At 52.2% G+C, this 16,468-nt stretch overlaps 6 protein-coding genes across 6 annotated transcripts; 2 read left to right on the top strand and 4 right to left on the bottom strand.

Moving 5' to 3' along the window:
- Window positions 1-1,077: 1,077 nt before the first annotated feature.
- E0L32_006733 (uncharacterized protein) lies at window positions 1,078-2,116 on the bottom strand (the record flags this gene model as incomplete). The annotated part of the gene is made up of 4 exons (XM_031141398.1): window positions 1,078-1,290; window positions 1,359-1,608; window positions 1,668-1,768; window positions 1,844-2,116. The coding sequence occupies 4 exons, from the start codon at window positions 2,114-2,116 to the stop codon at window positions 1,078-1,080; spliced, it is 837 nt and encodes a 278-aa protein (XP_030994564.1).
- A 784-nt stretch (window positions 2,117-2,900) lies between these two features.
- Window positions 2,901-4,446, top strand: E0L32_006732 (uncharacterized protein; the record flags this gene model as incomplete). Its single annotated transcript, XM_031141397.1, has 2 exons — window positions 2,901-3,566; window positions 3,652-4,446. The coding sequence occupies 2 exons, from the start codon at window positions 2,901-2,903 to the stop codon at window positions 4,444-4,446; spliced, it is 1,461 nt and encodes a 486-aa protein (XP_030994563.1).
- A 489-nt stretch (window positions 4,447-4,935) lies between these two features.
- On the bottom strand, window positions 4,936-7,578 carry E0L32_006731 (uncharacterized protein; the record flags this gene model as incomplete). Its single annotated transcript, XM_031141396.1, has 2 exons — window positions 4,936-5,328; window positions 5,395-7,578. The coding sequence occupies 2 exons, from the start codon at window positions 7,576-7,578 to the stop codon at window positions 4,936-4,938; spliced, it is 2,577 nt and encodes an 858-aa protein (XP_030994562.1).
- Window positions 7,579-8,022: 444 nt separating this feature from the next.
- Window positions 8,023-9,551, bottom strand: E0L32_006730 (uncharacterized protein; the record flags this gene model as incomplete). The annotated part of the gene is made up of 2 exons (XM_031141395.1): window positions 8,023-8,892; window positions 8,961-9,551. 2 exons carry the CDS (start codon window positions 9,549-9,551, stop codon window positions 8,023-8,025), a joined length of 1,461 nt encoding a protein of 486 aa, XP_030994561.1.
- Window positions 9,552-10,368: 817 nt separating this feature from the next.
- Window positions 10,369-12,212, top strand: E0L32_006729 (uncharacterized protein; the record flags this gene model as incomplete). Its single annotated transcript, XM_031141394.1, has 3 exons — window positions 10,369-10,626; window positions 10,699-11,646; window positions 11,700-12,212. 3 exons carry the CDS (start codon window positions 10,369-10,371, stop codon window positions 12,210-12,212), a joined length of 1,719 nt encoding a protein of 572 aa, XP_030994560.1.
- Window positions 12,213-12,842: 630 nt separating this feature from the next.
- On the bottom strand, window positions 12,843-16,198 carry E0L32_006728 (uncharacterized protein; the record flags this gene model as incomplete). Its single annotated transcript, XM_031141393.1, has 5 exons — window positions 12,843-13,133; window positions 13,179-13,815; window positions 14,579-15,439; window positions 15,506-15,891; window positions 15,962-16,198. 5 exons carry the CDS (start codon window positions 16,196-16,198, stop codon window positions 12,843-12,845), a joined length of 2,412 nt encoding a protein of 803 aa, XP_030994559.1.
- Window positions 16,199-16,468: the final 270 nt, after the last annotated feature.

Here is a 16,468-nt window from a genome sequence, read left to right as displayed (position 1 = left end):
TTCGGCTGCTTGTGAAGTCTATTAAGTCCATATCGGCCAGACCCGGTTCCGAATACACTGATTATTAAACCCTCTGGTCACGACAGGCTGTGCCAAGCGTTGAAAATGCCTATCCAGTGGGTTCCCTGGAAAGCCAGTTCGGGTGCAAATAGCCTATCCATTGCGACGGAACCGGCAGCTGGGATGAAGGTACTGGCATAGCCCCTTCTCTGACACCAGTACCCCGAACATACGAATTCTTGGTCTAAGGGTTTGTATGTATTCGGCAATGGCGGCGCGGGAGTATCGAGCTCAAGGCATCCAGAGGATGACAAATACGCGGAATTGAACTAAGTGAAATGCTTGGTGTATAAGCTGCCAAACCCCATTAAAAGTTTAACTACCTATTTGTGCTATAGTATATGTAGTGTCGTTATACACGTCAATTGTGCCGACATTGTGGTGGATGGCCGAGATGATGAGTAGCGTTAGTTATAGCTCAGAAGCAAATGGAGATCCATCCTACTGGATGGCGTGCTTGGTTATCAGATATACCTAGTGGGAGTGGCTGAAGATCGGCGTTCCAGGAGCTTCCACGCGAGCTGAAGGGCCGATTTGCATGCCTCATTACTAGGTATTTAGGAGGAGATAGAAGCCAGTACCAATAGAGTATTGTCTCCTGACATATTGTTCTACTTCAAGTATCGCAGTGTAGTTCCGCCTTGCTATTTAGGAAGCTTGCGAGGAAAAGTCTTAATGTCTCCGAGTGTCATGGGGCAGTGCAGTGAAAAACTTATGATGATTTGAAAGACCTGACATACCCCACCAGAAAATGCCGTATTGTAGCTCGCGAATTCGGGAGATCAGATTCAAGCTCATCGTGATTGAAATGCACCGGACACATGTGAGCCTGAGTACATGGCAAGTTACTATCTGACAAGATGGCAACGCCGCCAGCTTCACGGCGAGCTTCATTAAAAATCTATCTACTTATGTATGTAGCAGCAGTTTCATTAGTAGCCCTACACCCCTTGAACTAACACCCAAGTTTAGCTCTTCTAGGGGCAAAATTATTCTGGTACCAGTTGTGCTCCTACCCTAAACCTTGTTATATATTCGATGGACTCCAAGATAAACATAAAAGAGGGCAGTAATGTACTCTGGTAGCAAGCAAAGTAGAGCGAAAGCAATTGCCGAGCCGTAGAGCGGATTCCATTCGGGGTGGGCTTCTGCTTCAGTGAACATGTAGAGGAGACCATACGCCGCACGCAGGGCCAGGGTGGGCATTGCAGAAAGAGTCAGCCGAACGTACTATGGTCACCTATATTAGCTCCGAGCAACTCTAGCCATGGACTTTGTCAGGATCTCAATGTACATACAATAAGGCTTCCTGGAGAAAGGCGTTCTTTCTGAGTGTGGAGGTAGGCCAACTCGAGCATGAGTAAAGAGACGATCACCGCAAAAATGACGTAGCCGGCTTGGCCAAGGGCTCGCGAGGTCGATATGGTCGCATCGAAGCCTTCCAAAACTCCGCTCGCAATCAGCAGGGCCATGGCGATAACAAAGGCTATGCGGATGAGCCTCAACAGAAAGTGTGCGCGTCGGTTCGGGTCTGCGCTGGATTTCAGGCTACAATTGTAGTATGTGAGTACGTGAATGCGACTCCCCCTCGTCGGAGACGGACTCACACTAGGCGAATAAGTCCAACGGCGGCGATAATCAAAGGAACCAAGCCAACATTCAGCATGATTGTCACGGCAATGATGAGGCCAACGTTGTCCGGGTTCGACTCGAGAAGGATAGTCAGAATGCCTCCAGTAAATCGCACTTCGCGCACAAGTTGTTAGATGGTATCTCGGCTTACGTCCAGCCTCAAGGCAACTTGCATAGCGTGAAGGGTATCAGGCTGTACCACGCGAGCCGCGGCCGGTTGTTCCAGTTGCGGCGGAAGATGAAGAGGGCGAGAGGAAGCATTGGCGCATAGAATACGATCTGCGCAATGGCCACGGTCGTATGGGGGTTCGTCATGTTGTTCGAAAACGAGGAGTTCAGCGTGAGGCGTCCAAGAGAAGGAGGTATTTAGAGGTGATCTGTCTGGATCTACAACACCCAGCCCCAACCGGAACCTGGATGCCATTGCGATACCTTTATATCCTCTTCATACTCTGGATAGCTTGCCATAGCCACAATCTAGCTCCAGAGTTTGGTTCCACGCGTCGATGTGACAATTTCTTAACATTCTCGAGCATTGTGACTGCAAAGGGGTAGGTCTCTATCCGTACAGTGGTGCTCTCTGCGGCTCGCGGAGATGGCCGGCCTGAGCGGATCTATCTGTCCCACCCCGTAAGTCCACGAAGCTATGAGCTGTAGTCCACGAAGATGGCAGGGCTTAGACTCGCAAAATCCAACCCGATTCGGTATAGTCCAGTGCATACCTAGTGCGAAGTTCAAACTCAACTCCAGTCACAAATGGCGCGACTCATGAAGCAGGATTTCCACCCGCGTGATGGCCACAGGACGCCTCCTGAAATAAAAAGACAAACAAACATCGGCAAAGGCCGGGGCTCATCTATCCATCATGCTCGCGGCCCTGTTCACCAGGTATCTTTTCCACATAAACAGCTCTCGGGGTCTCTTTTTCTACGAAAGGGCTCTCCATTAAGCCTAGCTCTTTTGCTCCATGGGTCCGGGCATCATGGTGGGCGTCCCCGGTCGATCGAAAGCCTGCCATACGTGCAAACGGAGGAGAGTCAAGGTAGATATACTGAATCCCTGTCTGCCTATGCACATATCCGTTCAAGGTTGCTGACCGATGCTTTTCGCAGTGTACATTCGAGAGGCCCTCGTGTTCCGTCTGCATCAAATCGCAACGCACATGTGGAGGCTATCAGAGGCCCCAAGCGTTTATCCTCTCCGACTATATGGGCACATCAAACCCGGCCCTAAGTAGTAGCGCCCTACTTCTTAATAAGGAGGATGGAACAGCCCCTGTCTACTTGACTCGCTGGAAGGGCAACGCCTGTGTGAAGCCATCAACTCCTTCCACATCAAGGACCAAGGGTGAAAGACTGTTCGAGGGCAGACCAACTTCCGACGTCAGCCTTAGCATGAGCGTCACTCCACGAAATGCTATCCGAGATCAGCTCCTCAGCTTTTTGGTTGACAAGAACCTTCCAGCAGACCTGGACAGCCATAGACGTCACATCGACCATCGCAGTTGGCTTGCCAAGCTTGCAGGGGAACCCCTCTCTCCTGCCCTTGAGCACTCCATGTTGGCTATCTGTGTAGCTGCTTGGGGTCGCCAGACCTCGGAAGAGGCTCTTACACGAGAGAGCCTTGTTATGTACACGACCAGCCTGCGCCAACTACAGCGGGCTATAACCAACTCGACATCGCGCTCTGATGAGCAAAACATCGCTGCTTGCTTGGCGTTGATCATGTACGAGTACATCGAATGTCCCGGTCACACAACTGATGGCTATATGAATCACTACATTGGTGCCATGAGTCTGCTTCAGCTACGCGGCCCCCAAGCACATTCTGAAGGCTTAGCTCATCGCCTACTCAAGACAGTGAGGTTCCATACTGTGAGTTCGCCTAAGATGGCACGTCTTTGACGTGCCCTTGTTCGTACTTTCCACGGCCTTATGCTGACCTAGTCAGATATTTCAGGGCTTGAGGATGCGGCGCACAACCTTTCTGTCGCGGCCAGAATGGATCGAGCAGCCCTGGTCCAGTATGCCAAAGTCCTTCCAGGACCTCTTGCTTGACATTTTGTTAAAGATCCCAGACATCTACTCTGCAACCGACGCTATCACAGACGAGATGGGCCTTCTGAAAGACTTCGCCAGTGGTTTTGAGGTGGCTAGAAAGTGTTCTCAACTTGACGCGGAGCTCGCCAAGTGGTTCTCCCGATATAAAGAGGACCACTCTGGCCCTCTATACTGGCCAGTGTTCTCGAACCTTGACAGCGAGATAGATGCTACTGAGCTGGGGCAAGTCTTTCCAACATCTCTCCGATTTCCCTCTTTTGAAATCGGGGAAACCCTGGTCCTCTATTGGACGGCCCAAGTCCTTATCCACTCCCATCTCTGCCTCCTGCTCCAGAAGCTGTCCAAGGTGGAGTGCCAGCCTGAACAGCTCCATGGATCTGTCTTGGAGATTAATCTGAAGGGGTCAATGACAAGTACACAAACGCAGCAGCCGCCGCTGCGCCAGCTACTTCCGGCAATTGAACATCACAAGCAGTGGGTGCAGTCATCAGCTTATCACATCTGCCAATCCGTGGAGTATTTCTTCCAGGAGATGCTGGGTAGCATTGGAATGGGTGCTATTCTGCCGCCTTTATTAGTTGTACACGCGTGTATGCCATCTGCACTAGGAGCTGGGAGTCGACAGCAGGCGTGGGTTCATGAAATGATTGTGCAGATCCAAGGTGGAAGTAATAAACTACCAAGGAACATCTAATATAAGGATAAGGAAAGCCTAATTAGATATACTTATTACTTATCTGTCATAAATAGATCCAGCTCCAGTGTGAAGAGCTTGGCTAATATAGCAGGTATATTCTTAAAGTGTAAAGCTCTATAATATCTATGTAGAATTAAAATTCAACCTTTTACACATCTTTAAATTGACCCCTATCTTAGTTGTGACAGCTCTACTGCGCTGTAACGCAGCCCAGAGGCAACCTACAAGAATTCACCAATTCACCAACGTTACCACAAGAGTCAGCGACAACACGGTGAAATATCCTGTAGCACTAAACTATGCCTAATGAGTCCGGAAAGGCGATACACGCCCTGTTGCCCCGAAGTCCTACTTGAAACCCACAGCCCAGTTCCTTGACCACTTCCAAGGGTTCATCCCAGTGAGTCTCGCATCCTTGTATTGTTCACAAGCTCCCCAATCCCGAACGCCCGTGTTCCGAAGCAACCCCCCTCCGTATTGACACCCTTACGGGAACCCAAACCACTTCCACTCATCCAACTGAGCCTTACGCTCCCTGAGCTCGCTCATGAACTTCTTGCCGTCGGGGAACTTGAGGCCTAGATTGAGTTGTCGGGTAGTACGCAGCTTTCCCTTCATGATGCAGCCAATTGCATTGGAGTTCTCAAAAGGCCCAAGGCTAACCCACCATTGGAGCTCCGGGTCGCGCTCCTCGGGGCAATGAAAGTCGTTGTGGCTGTCCTGCTCTTCTTTACTGCTATCCTCCTCCTCGTCGCTAGGCCGGCTCCCGGATTCACGCAACTGCCGCATCTCTTCCTTCATCTCGTCATCGGTGGAGCAAAAGGCGAAGTCAATAAAGAAAGGCTGGTTTGTCTTCCCGTCCACGATGACGTTGCGTGGCTGACAGTCTCCGTGTCACACCCCGTATGTATTGATGTCGCGTGCGACATCCATAGCAGAATGTACAATCGTCCGCCACTCGTCCAACTGGCGAGGCGCCCGACGCGAAGTGTACAGGTCGGTGAGGTTGAAACCGTTGATGTACTGTATGAGAATGCCTCGAACTTCTTTGTAGGGAGCCAGCTGCGTCTGGACGGGGTCGTAGGTGTCAGGAAGTTCGAGCCGAACGTGCGCATACATTTGCGGGATCGACTTGCCCTGCAAAGGCTTGAGTCGATCATAAATGTCAGTCTCGACATCGAAGTACTTCTGGCACTCCCGCCAGACCATTGCCTCATACTTGGCAAACTGATCTGGACCTTCATTCTCGTATAGAATTTCACGGGCCGAGGTTTCAAGAAGAGAGGCCTCCTGTCTCTTGTCTAGTTCGCAAAAGAAAGGGTCGACCTTGTCGGCCAGAACGAAGTCCTGAAAGGCTTCTTCGGCTTCAGTGGTGTGACGATACGGAACATCGGATACGCGCAGAATATCCCGAAGCTCTGTGCCAAAGCGACGATCGTAGAGCTTCAGAACAGCCACCATCCTGTCGCCCTTCTCGGTCACGAAGGTGACGTGCATTGCGCAAGAGAGGGTCATGTCGAGGACCCGAAGGATGTTGAACCGGTGCAACTTCACGAGTGGTGGGTCGTGGCAGTCCTTCAGGATTTCCACCCGTAGAGGCCTGTTCTCCCCATACGGAATTGGGGTGTAGTCTTTCCAGTCAATGTCTGCCTCAAAGCGACGGACCATCTCACAAGGAGAGGCTGGCTCTGCTTGTTGTACGGGCGAATCGGTGAGGTCCCACACGAGCGAGTCCGATCCGATCCAGTGCCAGCCGCCTCGCTGAGCCTTTTCCTTCATGAGTTCGATGATGAAAGCGTCGAGGTTAAGGGGCTTGAATTTCGGCTCTACGCCTCCGTTGTGTTTGAAATCACCTGACACTTCTTCGGCCAGGGAATTTGGATCACCATAGTAGAGAACGGTTTTCCACCACTTGACCTCGGGATCCTTTTCAGCGACAAGATCGTCCCAGGTGTCTGGGACATCCCACTGTTTCTCATCAACTGCCTTCCCCTCTTCGGCAGTCTTCTCCTTCTGGGCTTCATGCTCGGCATCAGAAGTATTGTTATCGATCATGGTGCTGGACTTGCCAGGTATGCAATTATCAGTCTGCTGTAGCAGTCGCATCTGCTCCCGAGCTTCCCGGTCACTGCAGGCCCGGCCAAAGTCGATGATGAAAGGCTGACCAGTGGCTTTCGAAATCACAACATTGCGGGCATTAAGGGTTGACTTGATGTGGATCCCACGTTTGTTGATCTCGAGTGCGTTGTCCATAGCAGATTGAACGAGTGACTGCCATTGCTCGGTTGTGCGAGGCCTTCGCGCTTTCGATTTATGAATAGTTTCCAGGGTATACTTTCCAACCCACTGAAGTAGGATGCCCCGAACCTCATTGTAAGGGGCCATTTGTACTTGGACCGGATCGTAGGTGTCCGGCATGGCGACACGTACATGGGCGTACATGACCGGAATTGCCCGGCCCTGCATGGGCTCCAGTTGCTCATAGGCCTCGACCTCACGATCGAAATACCTGCGGGTGGTTCTCCAGATCATTGCCTCGTACTTGGCGTAGCAGTCCGGCCCCTTGTCCTCCCCAAGCCAGTCCCAGTTGTGCATTCTGTAGTCAGGGTCTAGGTCAACCTCATCTTCCTCGCGTTGGTGGACTTCTTGGAGAAATGGCTTGATCTGGTCCCGCAGGACAAAGGATTGGAAATCTTCCTCAGCCTTCGTGTTGTGCTCGAAGGTTCCCAAGTAGTCGAGGCTGCGGAGACTTGAGCCGAACCGACGATCGTAGAGCTTCAGGACCCCCTGAGTTGAGTGACCAGTCATCGTCCTGAACCAGACCAACAGTGTGACTGACTGGGTGTTCGCGATCGTGCCAATAACACCGACCTCGAGATTTTCTGAGAGCTTCGGACCATGCCCATGCTTGAGGACTTCCAGTGGCAGCGCCTGGAGAGTGCATGGCTCGGTGGGGTAAGTCTCCTTCGGGAAAGGGTACTTGGTGACGTCCTCAGGGCCCATATCTGCAAAGAGCCGGTCGACCATCTCTCGGGGAGAAGCGGGCTTCTTTTCTTCGACTGCAGCCTCCATTGCAGGTTGCGACTGCGCGCTCGAGGCTTCCTCCTTTTCTTCGGCTTGAGCCTCCATCATGGGTCAGGATCGATCAAGGTGTAATAGCGATGCGGAAGTGGCAGAGTGAAAGTGCGGAGATGTTGATGGGAAAAGTTGTGGAGGAAGGGCGAAAACAACTATTTGGATTTTGATTGTGTTTGTTTGTCCGGGCCTAAGCGTCCCACAGGTGACTGGGAAACTCAGGTAAGTGCCCGAGGCAGTGAATGACAGTCACAGTATTTTCACTTTGTTTTGACAATCTGAGTTGATCACCAGGCTACCCCCTGGACCTCTGTGCCCCCTGCACAATCAAGTGGCCTAGGCCCACATTGTGCACACAAGGCTGTTGTTTTGACAGCATATACAATGAAAAAGTGAATCTTTTGCAAGTACAATGAAGTTGGATACATAGCTATGCGAAAAGTTCAGACCACCAACCCAGCAATCAAAACCTTGAGAGCACTTTTGCTTCTCGATTATTTAGCATGAGTGAGTCGCTTGCGAGAATGCCCGGCCAGTGCCTAATATGTCTCCATCTTCTTCAGCATATTGTTGCGCAACCTCAATACGGGCACGGCTGGTCTGGAAGAGTCTGGGCACGCCCACATCATGACAGGTCAAGGTCTCGTCAGAGAGAATTAACGCAGCCAGACCCTGCGCCGCCAGGAAAATGACTGGCATTCCATGACCATTGAAGCCGGCGAGAATGAACTGGCCCGGCCGCCCGGGTACCACACCGACATGTGGGTTCGTGTCGAACGAGTAGCCCATGACGCCCGTCCAGATCTTGGTAATCTCAGCCTGTGATTCCTCCCAGCCACGATAAGTCTTCTGCATGTAATCCGAGTAAAACCCCTTCGCGCCGTCGATGTCTGCTCCGTCATCTACATTGTGGTACCACTGCTCTCTGCGACTAGTCAACATGGACGCTTTTCCTCCAACCACAATGCTACCGTTATCGCGACTAATCAGGTACGACAGCATATGATCAGACGCACGATTGATGTAGGAGCCAGGCAGTGAAGGAGGGCGCTGAGCCCCCTGAGGGACGTCAATATGACAGCAAACACCCTTGCAAGGGATGATGTTTCGTGAGTACTCTGGTAATAGTCCGGCCACATAGCCGTTCGAGGCATGCACGACCTGTCTAGCGAAGACTGTGCCCGAGGGTGTCTTGACCAAGAACCCACCCTCCTTCGCTGGAAGGATCTCCGTCACAGGGGTGTGAGAATGTGCATCTACCCTGCCCGCATCCACCATGGATTTGAGAAGGCTGACGATGAACTTGTATGCAGATAGCTGGCCTGCGGTGTAGGAGGCACATGCACGCGCGCCTTTGACGCCTGATATCTGCAAACGATGTGTATCAGATCAGAGCCCGTTTATTAAAGCAGACAGAGAGGCGGTCTTAAGCTTACCTCTTCCGCCTCTTCTCCCATGTTGAAGCACACGTCCTTCATGTAATCGAGGTTCAAGTTGACCATGACATCGTAATTGGCTTTGGCCCTTTGCGCTGCCTCCGGGTTACACCACACGTCAGTAACCCTGGCCAACTTCAAGTCACAATCAATATTCTCTTCTTCGATGACCTTCTCAATGGCCCGGAGGTTGGCGATCTCAAACGCTGCGATCTCAGATCCTGCCGCGACGCCTGATCTGGCCATGTGCGTTGGAATCCGGCCGTAGAGATCCGGTCTTAGATGCCCTCCGTTGCGACCGGTGGCACCAGAACACGGACCTCTAGCATCGAAGATGCTGATTGACAAACGCTTCTGAGCTCCGCCAGACTCGTCGATTTTCTTGAGTAGGTGATATGCAGTCGCCACGCCAGCATATCCGGCACCGATGATGACAACATCAGCTTCCTGGGGGATGGGGGAAGTTGGATTCCAAGCGGCCAGCTCGGCGGCTTCTTGTTGCCAGATTGATTGCGAAGAATTCTGCACTGGCAAGTATTCAGAGGTCACCCGTTGTTGGGGGAGGCTTTGGTCTTCCAGCGAGTCGGCCATCTTCAACATCGATGAATCAAAACAAGATCCAGCACTCGAGACGATTCTTGCTGTAGTTGACTCTTTGGGATGAATAGGGTGCTTTCCTTTCTGAGACCAAATACCTACTACTTTCCTACCTTCTCCTCTCGCATGACTGTCTGGTCTATCCTCCATCAGCCAATGCTAGCTCCGATGTCGGAGACATGTACGAAGGTCAAAGTGTCTCGTTTTTTCGAGGCAGAGAACTGATCTGATAATAATTTCTGATCCTAGCCCCGGCAGCGAATCAAGATCAGATAAGACAAGAACCCCGGTCTTGAAACTAGTCCGCTGCTCTTGGCACGCACTGAACCGTACAGTCCGCGATACGAGGCATAGCATCTTGATGCATGGCGCGACCACCTTGACTTTTCTGCCTGTCATTACACCCATGCATGCACTAATGGAAAAAATCTCTCGCCAAGGGCCTTGGGCTCCTCGAGCCGACATCAGAAGGCAAGGGCCAATTGAACCTCACGGGTGGGTCAGGATTGATATCAATCATCTCGACCCTGGGAGAAAAACGAACTGATCTTAGTTCAAGTCGAAGTCAAGCTAGCCCAGAACAGATTGGAATCATAGACTGCGTAAGTGAATCGCTGGAGGCTTGGGAGCGGGCGTTTTACTTACCGAAATCGGGGACTTTACAGATTCTCCATTACTGAGGCTATCCCGGTCTTGGAAAATATATAATGCCTTTCCTATATCCAGGCGAAATTCATGTGTTGAAATTTCAAGCTGAATTCCATTAATTCAACACCACAAAATTGGCTGCGCAGGTGCAATTCTCTCAGAAATGGCAACCAAATCCGACATCGAGCTCGCCTCGACAACACATCCACCACAGATTAGAACTCTTGATCTGGACAGTGGTCCTCAGTCTTCGTTAGGAACATTATTTCGTCGTTCAGCGAAGCGGGATCCTGACGCAATAGCCACACAGCCGAGCGTTTTCGACGATCCCCAGCAGGCACCGCATTTCCATCCTCACCCCCAATATGAGAACCTGCATCGCTTCGATCCGGATTTTCGGTGGACGTGGGCTGAAGAATTGGTAAGCTTGGAACGCGTCTGGGCCGGAGGCCCTGGCTTGTCGAGATGTTTGCTGACATACAAGGATGGATAGCCCCTGATTCGCAGACTGGATTGGAAAATTACAGCATGGGCTTTTGTGGCTTTCCTGGCATTGAACCTGGATCAAGCAAGCCTGAGTCAGGCCAATACAGACAACTTTTTGGCTGACTTGAAGCTTAATACAAATGGTCTAGTCTATCTCTTCACATTCTCGAGCTGCGCTAACACGAGATGGGCAGATTATAATACGGGAGTGACACTATGGCGGGTTGGTTTCTTGATCGCCGAGATCCCATCGCAGCTCATCAGCAAGAAGATTGGTCCGGACACGTGGATACCTACGTTGATGGTCTCCTGGGCGCTTGTGGCCATCTGTCAATTCTGGCTCAGTGGCCGCCCTGCGTTTCTCGCGTGTCGCTTCTTGATAGGGTTGCTGCAAGGCGGATTCATCCCTGACCTGTTGCTGTACATGTCGTACTTCTGGAAGGGGACTGAGCTACCGTTCCGGATGGCGCTCCTGTTTACTTCGACGCGCTTTTCCTCGATTCTGGCACCACTTCTCGCCTACGGTGTTCTTCGGTTGCGCGGATATCGAGGCCAAGAGGGATGGAGATGGCTGTTCCTAGTCGAAGGGTTGCTGAACCTCGCTGTTGGCATATGGTCATTCTTCATGATGGCAGCATCACCCAGCCAGACGAAACGCCCTTGGCGACCAAACGGCTGGTTCACTGAGCGGGAGGAGAAGATTATGGTGAACCGTATCCTTCGCGACGACCCTTCCAAGGGAGACATGCACAACCGGCAGCCCCTCACGCCACGGATGATCTGGGAAGCGCTCTGCGATTATGATCTGTGGCCGATGTACCTAATCGGGCTTACTTTCGCGATACCTTCGAGTCCGCCGAATCAGTACCTGACTCTGACCCTGCGACAATTAGGATTCACCACATTCCAGACTAATCTGCTGACAATTCCGGCTCAGTTTTGCACAGCCCTTAATGTAAGTTGTACCCTACAATTCACTGAAGCCGCCATACTCACCAGACACAACAGATGCTGCTCATCACATGGGTCTCGGAGAAAATCCACCAGCGAGCGTACCTGGGCATCTTCACGCAGCTCTGGTACTTGCCGTGTCTCATTGCGTTGGCGGTGCTGCCTAGCGACAACAACCGGTGGGCGACATATGGGCTTTTGACAGTCCTCCTCTCCTACCCAGTGGTCCACCCTCTCCAGACGGCCTGGTGCTCACGCAATTCCAACACCGTCCGGACACGCGCCGTGTCGGCCGCGCTCTACAACATCGCGGTGCAACTGCAGTCCATAATCGGCGCAAACATATACCGGGAGGACGACCGTCCGCTCTATCGACGCGGCAACCGAGTCTTGATCGGCATCAACTGTATGAATATTGTCCTCTATCTCCTCATCAAGCTCTACTATACTTGGAGAAACAAGAAGAGAGACGAAGTCTGGAATAGCATGACTCCAACGGAGAAACTGACATATCTGAATACCACAACGGAGAAAGGGAGCAAGAGACTGGATTTCAGGTTTGCATCTTAGTCTCAGGCTGCTATTTCTCCGGGTGCTATTCAGAGCAGAAGACTGCTAGCAGTTCGTGTCAGTGAAGCCATTAGGCGATTACATACATTGAGCATATGTTTCTAACAAAGCCTTTATACTATCAAAGAAATCACAAATCAATAGAGGGCGTCGGGGTAGTATGGTCAGAAGAGGCGTGCGGAGCATGGTCAACGAGGCAACCAGAATAGGTTCGACCACCACTAACAGACTCAACGTATCAGGCCCTTGTGCCACTGGTACTCCCGCGCATTTGTACGTAAAAAAACTACGGCATTTGTACGTAAAAAAACTACGGCATTCGAAGGCACGTTGCACATGCTAGCAAGTCGTTTCAATTTGCCATACAGTCTTTGCCAATGTGTTGCAGTATCTATCCTAATTGGATCCACATGCCAAACAACGACTCCGGGGATAACGGCGTTACCTGGGTCGTACAACTGGGAGGTGAGTATTGGGTTTCTCAAGAAATGGGGAAGACTGCTTCGTGGCTGTCCTGAATTGATCGAGTCAACAAATCGCTAGCGACTTCAACGAGGCGAAAAGCGACTCGAAATCCAGGTATAATGATGCATTCTGGTACACGGCTCGACTGCCCTTGATGCACTCCTCTCAGTTCTCCAACACGTACCGATACTTGGCCATCCCCTTCGCCATATTAACCAGTGCTTGATTCGCATTCTTCATAGGCCGAACTTCTACCCACGGCTTGACCTTCTTATCCACAGCCAGCTGGAACATCTCGCGAATGTCGGCGGGGGGGCCAATCAGCGATCCTTGGAGACTCGTCCCTGACAGGATCAATGACGGCGCCGCCAACTTGAAAACGCCATCGTCGGGATTCCCAACCTGAATGAACACCCCGCCAGTACGTAACAAGGATAGATACTGATCCATCGGCATCTAAAGATCGATCAGCAACTGCTTTTGGCAAGCCTTATTCATTACATCGTACCTTGAGGAGGAAATGGTGCACAAAATCAGATCGATAGATCGAGCATAGTCCCGCGCCCACTCCGGATCGTCGTCAGTCGCGACATAGACATCAGCACCCAGACTCAACGCATCAGCACTCTTACTCGCTTTCCGGGAGATTGCAACGACCTTGTCCGCACCTAGAGCCTTGGCCCAGAGCACTGCAAAGTGGCCGAGACCTCCCAGCCCAATGATGCCGACTTTCTTTCCGGGTCCGCAGCCGTTGCGCTTCAGGGGCGAGTAGGTTGTCAACCCAGCGCAGAGCATGGGAGCGGCATGCTCTGAGGGGATTTCGTCTGGGATCTTGAAGACGAAGTGTGAAGGGGCCCGGCTGTACAGCGCGTACCCTCCTTGCGACTTGTCGCCGGTGAAGTGGACGCCACCGTAGGTGGGGACGTGTCTGACCGTGCAGTACTGCTCCATGCCGGAAGCACACGCTTCGCAGTCGCCGAAGCGCCCGAGGCACGAGTCGCTTTGGGGCCCGAGGCCGACGCGGTCGCCTATCTTGAGACCACCTTCTGCCCGGGAGCCTACGCGGACGACCGTCCCGATGATCTCATGTCCCACGCATACTGGATAATCGGTTGGACCGTAGGGTGGTGTGTTAGTTCTGTGATTTAGGAACCCGAACGTTGCGAAATAGTATACTTACCCATCCGCTTCGTAGTACATGGAGGTCAGATCCGCAGATGCCACAGTGGGAAATCTTGATGTCGACGTCTGTCTCCTCCCATGCCTTGGGAGCTGGGAGTCGACAGCAGGCGTGGGTTCATGAAATGATTGTGCAGATCCAAGGTGGAAGTAATAAACTACCTAGGAACATCTGATATAAGGACGACTAATCTCAATTAAGTTCTTATCTGGTATGTAGATCTGGCTCCAGTGTGAAGAGCTCAGCTAGTTTGGCAAGCGCGTTCTTAAAGTGTGAATCTCTGCGATAGCTATGTGGAATTGAACTTCAACCTTACACACCTTTGATTTGACCCCTATCTTAGTTTTGACAGCTCTACTGCGCTGTAACGCAGCCCAGAGGCAACCTACGAGAATTCACCAATGTTACCGCAAGAGTCAGCAACAACACGGTGGAATAGCCCGTAGCACTAAGCTATGCCTAAGCTAAGCCTGAGGAAAGTGGCAATAGACTGAGCAAGCAATAGGGGTGTAGCAAGGGAACTTTAGGGTCATATAGTAATGTAAGTAAGAACTGAAAAGCCCCGACCCTCCTACAGTCCGCCTGCCTAGGATCTTGCCTGTACCTTTACGCTGCGGCCCTGCCGCGGGTCTCGTACGGCAAGACCAGAAACACAAGTCCCGCCACCACGAACAAAGCAGCCGAGATCCACACCGGCATCTCCGTATCGATGCCAACATACGCAGCAATGATCGGCGCCATAAGACCACTCATCCGGTTGAACATGGCGACGAGGCCGTTGGCCGTCCCACGGATAGGGGCAGGGAACAGCTCGGGCGTGTACGAGTAGAGGAGCCCATAGACCAGGTTCTGGAAGAACGCAATCGAACACGTAAATCCCAACACGGCAGCGGGCGAGTTCGCTCGCGTAAACAGGAAGAGGAACAACCCGGTGCATATGCACGCCAACGACCCCGTGCCCTTGCGCCCCATGACCTTCATGTCGACGGTGAAGCCGCCGAGGATGGAGGCCGGGATGCCGCAGACGGCCTGGATGGCGTAGTTGCGGTACGTGGTGCTCAGCGAGCTATGGCCCTGCGACACGCCTTTGTTTTCGAGGTAGATGGGGATGAATGAGTTGTACAGCGGATAAGCCATGCCGATGGAGCACCAGAGGAAGAGCATGAGGGCCGTTGACAAGGCGAGGCGCGGGCTGGAGAACAGAGAGCGGATCTTTTCTGGCTTGAACTTGTTGAGGTTCTTCTTGACTATGCTGCGCGAGTCGGTGTTGGGTGGTGCAGATGGTTCACTATCGCCTACGCGAGCGGCCAGCTCGGCGTCGACGGTCTCAAAGTGGGAGATGGTGAGCCATGTCGTGGTCTTGTTGCGCTTGGCGATCTTTTGCACAACTTCGATGGCCTGGCTGTCGAGCCCCTTCCCGAGGAGGTACTTGGGAGTCTCGTACATCTTGAAGAGGAGTCGTAGGAGGAACATGACCAAAGTGAGACCGCCAAATGTCCAGTAGGCATATCGCCATCCCAGGTTGTCTTGATAATTGCACACCTTCGAGCCAGATGGACAGGAAAAATTCGCGATTAGGGGCCTGAAGGGACGGACGAGAGATGTTTTAGCGTCAGGCGAGTCGGTAAAAGAGGCTTTCGAAACTTACCATCCGATCAACGCCGCCACAGCTTGGCCCACAAACCAAAAGGCAGACTGCATGGTAAGAAGGTACTGGTGAGTGGCCGGAATGAACTCGAGGAAGATGGCACTGTCGACAGGCTGGTTGCCACCAGTGCCCAGACCGATGACCGCGCAGAAGGTAGCGATCGCGACAAAGTTCGGGCTTCCCGCACCTACCAGGCCACCGACAGATGACAAGAGTAGGGTGGCGTTGAAGGCAAAGCGTCGCCCGATGAAATCTGCCGTCATGGGCCACAGAGTCGATCCGACTACTAGTCCCGCGTACTTTGCCACAGTGAGGAAGGCAATGCGTTGGACATGGAACTCGTTGCGGACTGGTGGGCTGATGATGGTGATTGCTTGCATCCAAAACTTCACATGTTCATGGTCAGCAAATGATCAAGACGGTGGCTTACAGGTGGAGACGGAGTCTCGGACGTACATTGTCTACAAACCAGCCAAAGCCCGTCATGGCAAATATATTCCACTGGAAAGAGCCCATACCCAAGTCGATCAGGGCTTGGTTCATGATGGCAACCTTCCTCTCGTAGACCTCGTCCACGCCTGAGGTGATAGCGCGGGTGTCAATGCCATGGTAGTTCTGCGCATCGTTCATGACGGTGCCATTTTCGTGAGACAGTGTCTGGCCGAAAGCCGCCTTGTCGATGGCAGTCGCCATGTTATACTGGGCAAGTGTGCAATGTCTGGACAGTAGGAGGAAACAAAGTGAGATCGAAGGCGGGGGTGAGAGCCCAATACCGGCCCAAATAGATAAATAGACAGTCAGGTCGTACGATGGTCGTGCAACCTCGTCAAGCCCACTCGAGGGTGGGTTACTCAATCCTCATATACCCCGATGCTGAATGGCCACCGCTCAAGCTGGATGGAAAATCTCAGCCCAGGTCTTGGTAGATTCGGCTATCTCCCGACTGAAGAGATACCATGAGTT

This window comes from Thyridium curvatum, assembly GCF_004353045.1.
Source record: "Thyridium curvatum strain D216 chromosome Unknown NODE_39_length_367864_cov_79.813791, whole genome shotgun sequence".
NCBI lineage: Eukaryota > Fungi > Ascomycota > Sordariomycetes > Thyridiales > Thyridiaceae > Thyridium > Thyridium curvatum.
The sequence above is the reverse complement of the archived record's forward strand: the minus strand, read 5'-3'. Positions and strand labels throughout refer to the sequence as shown.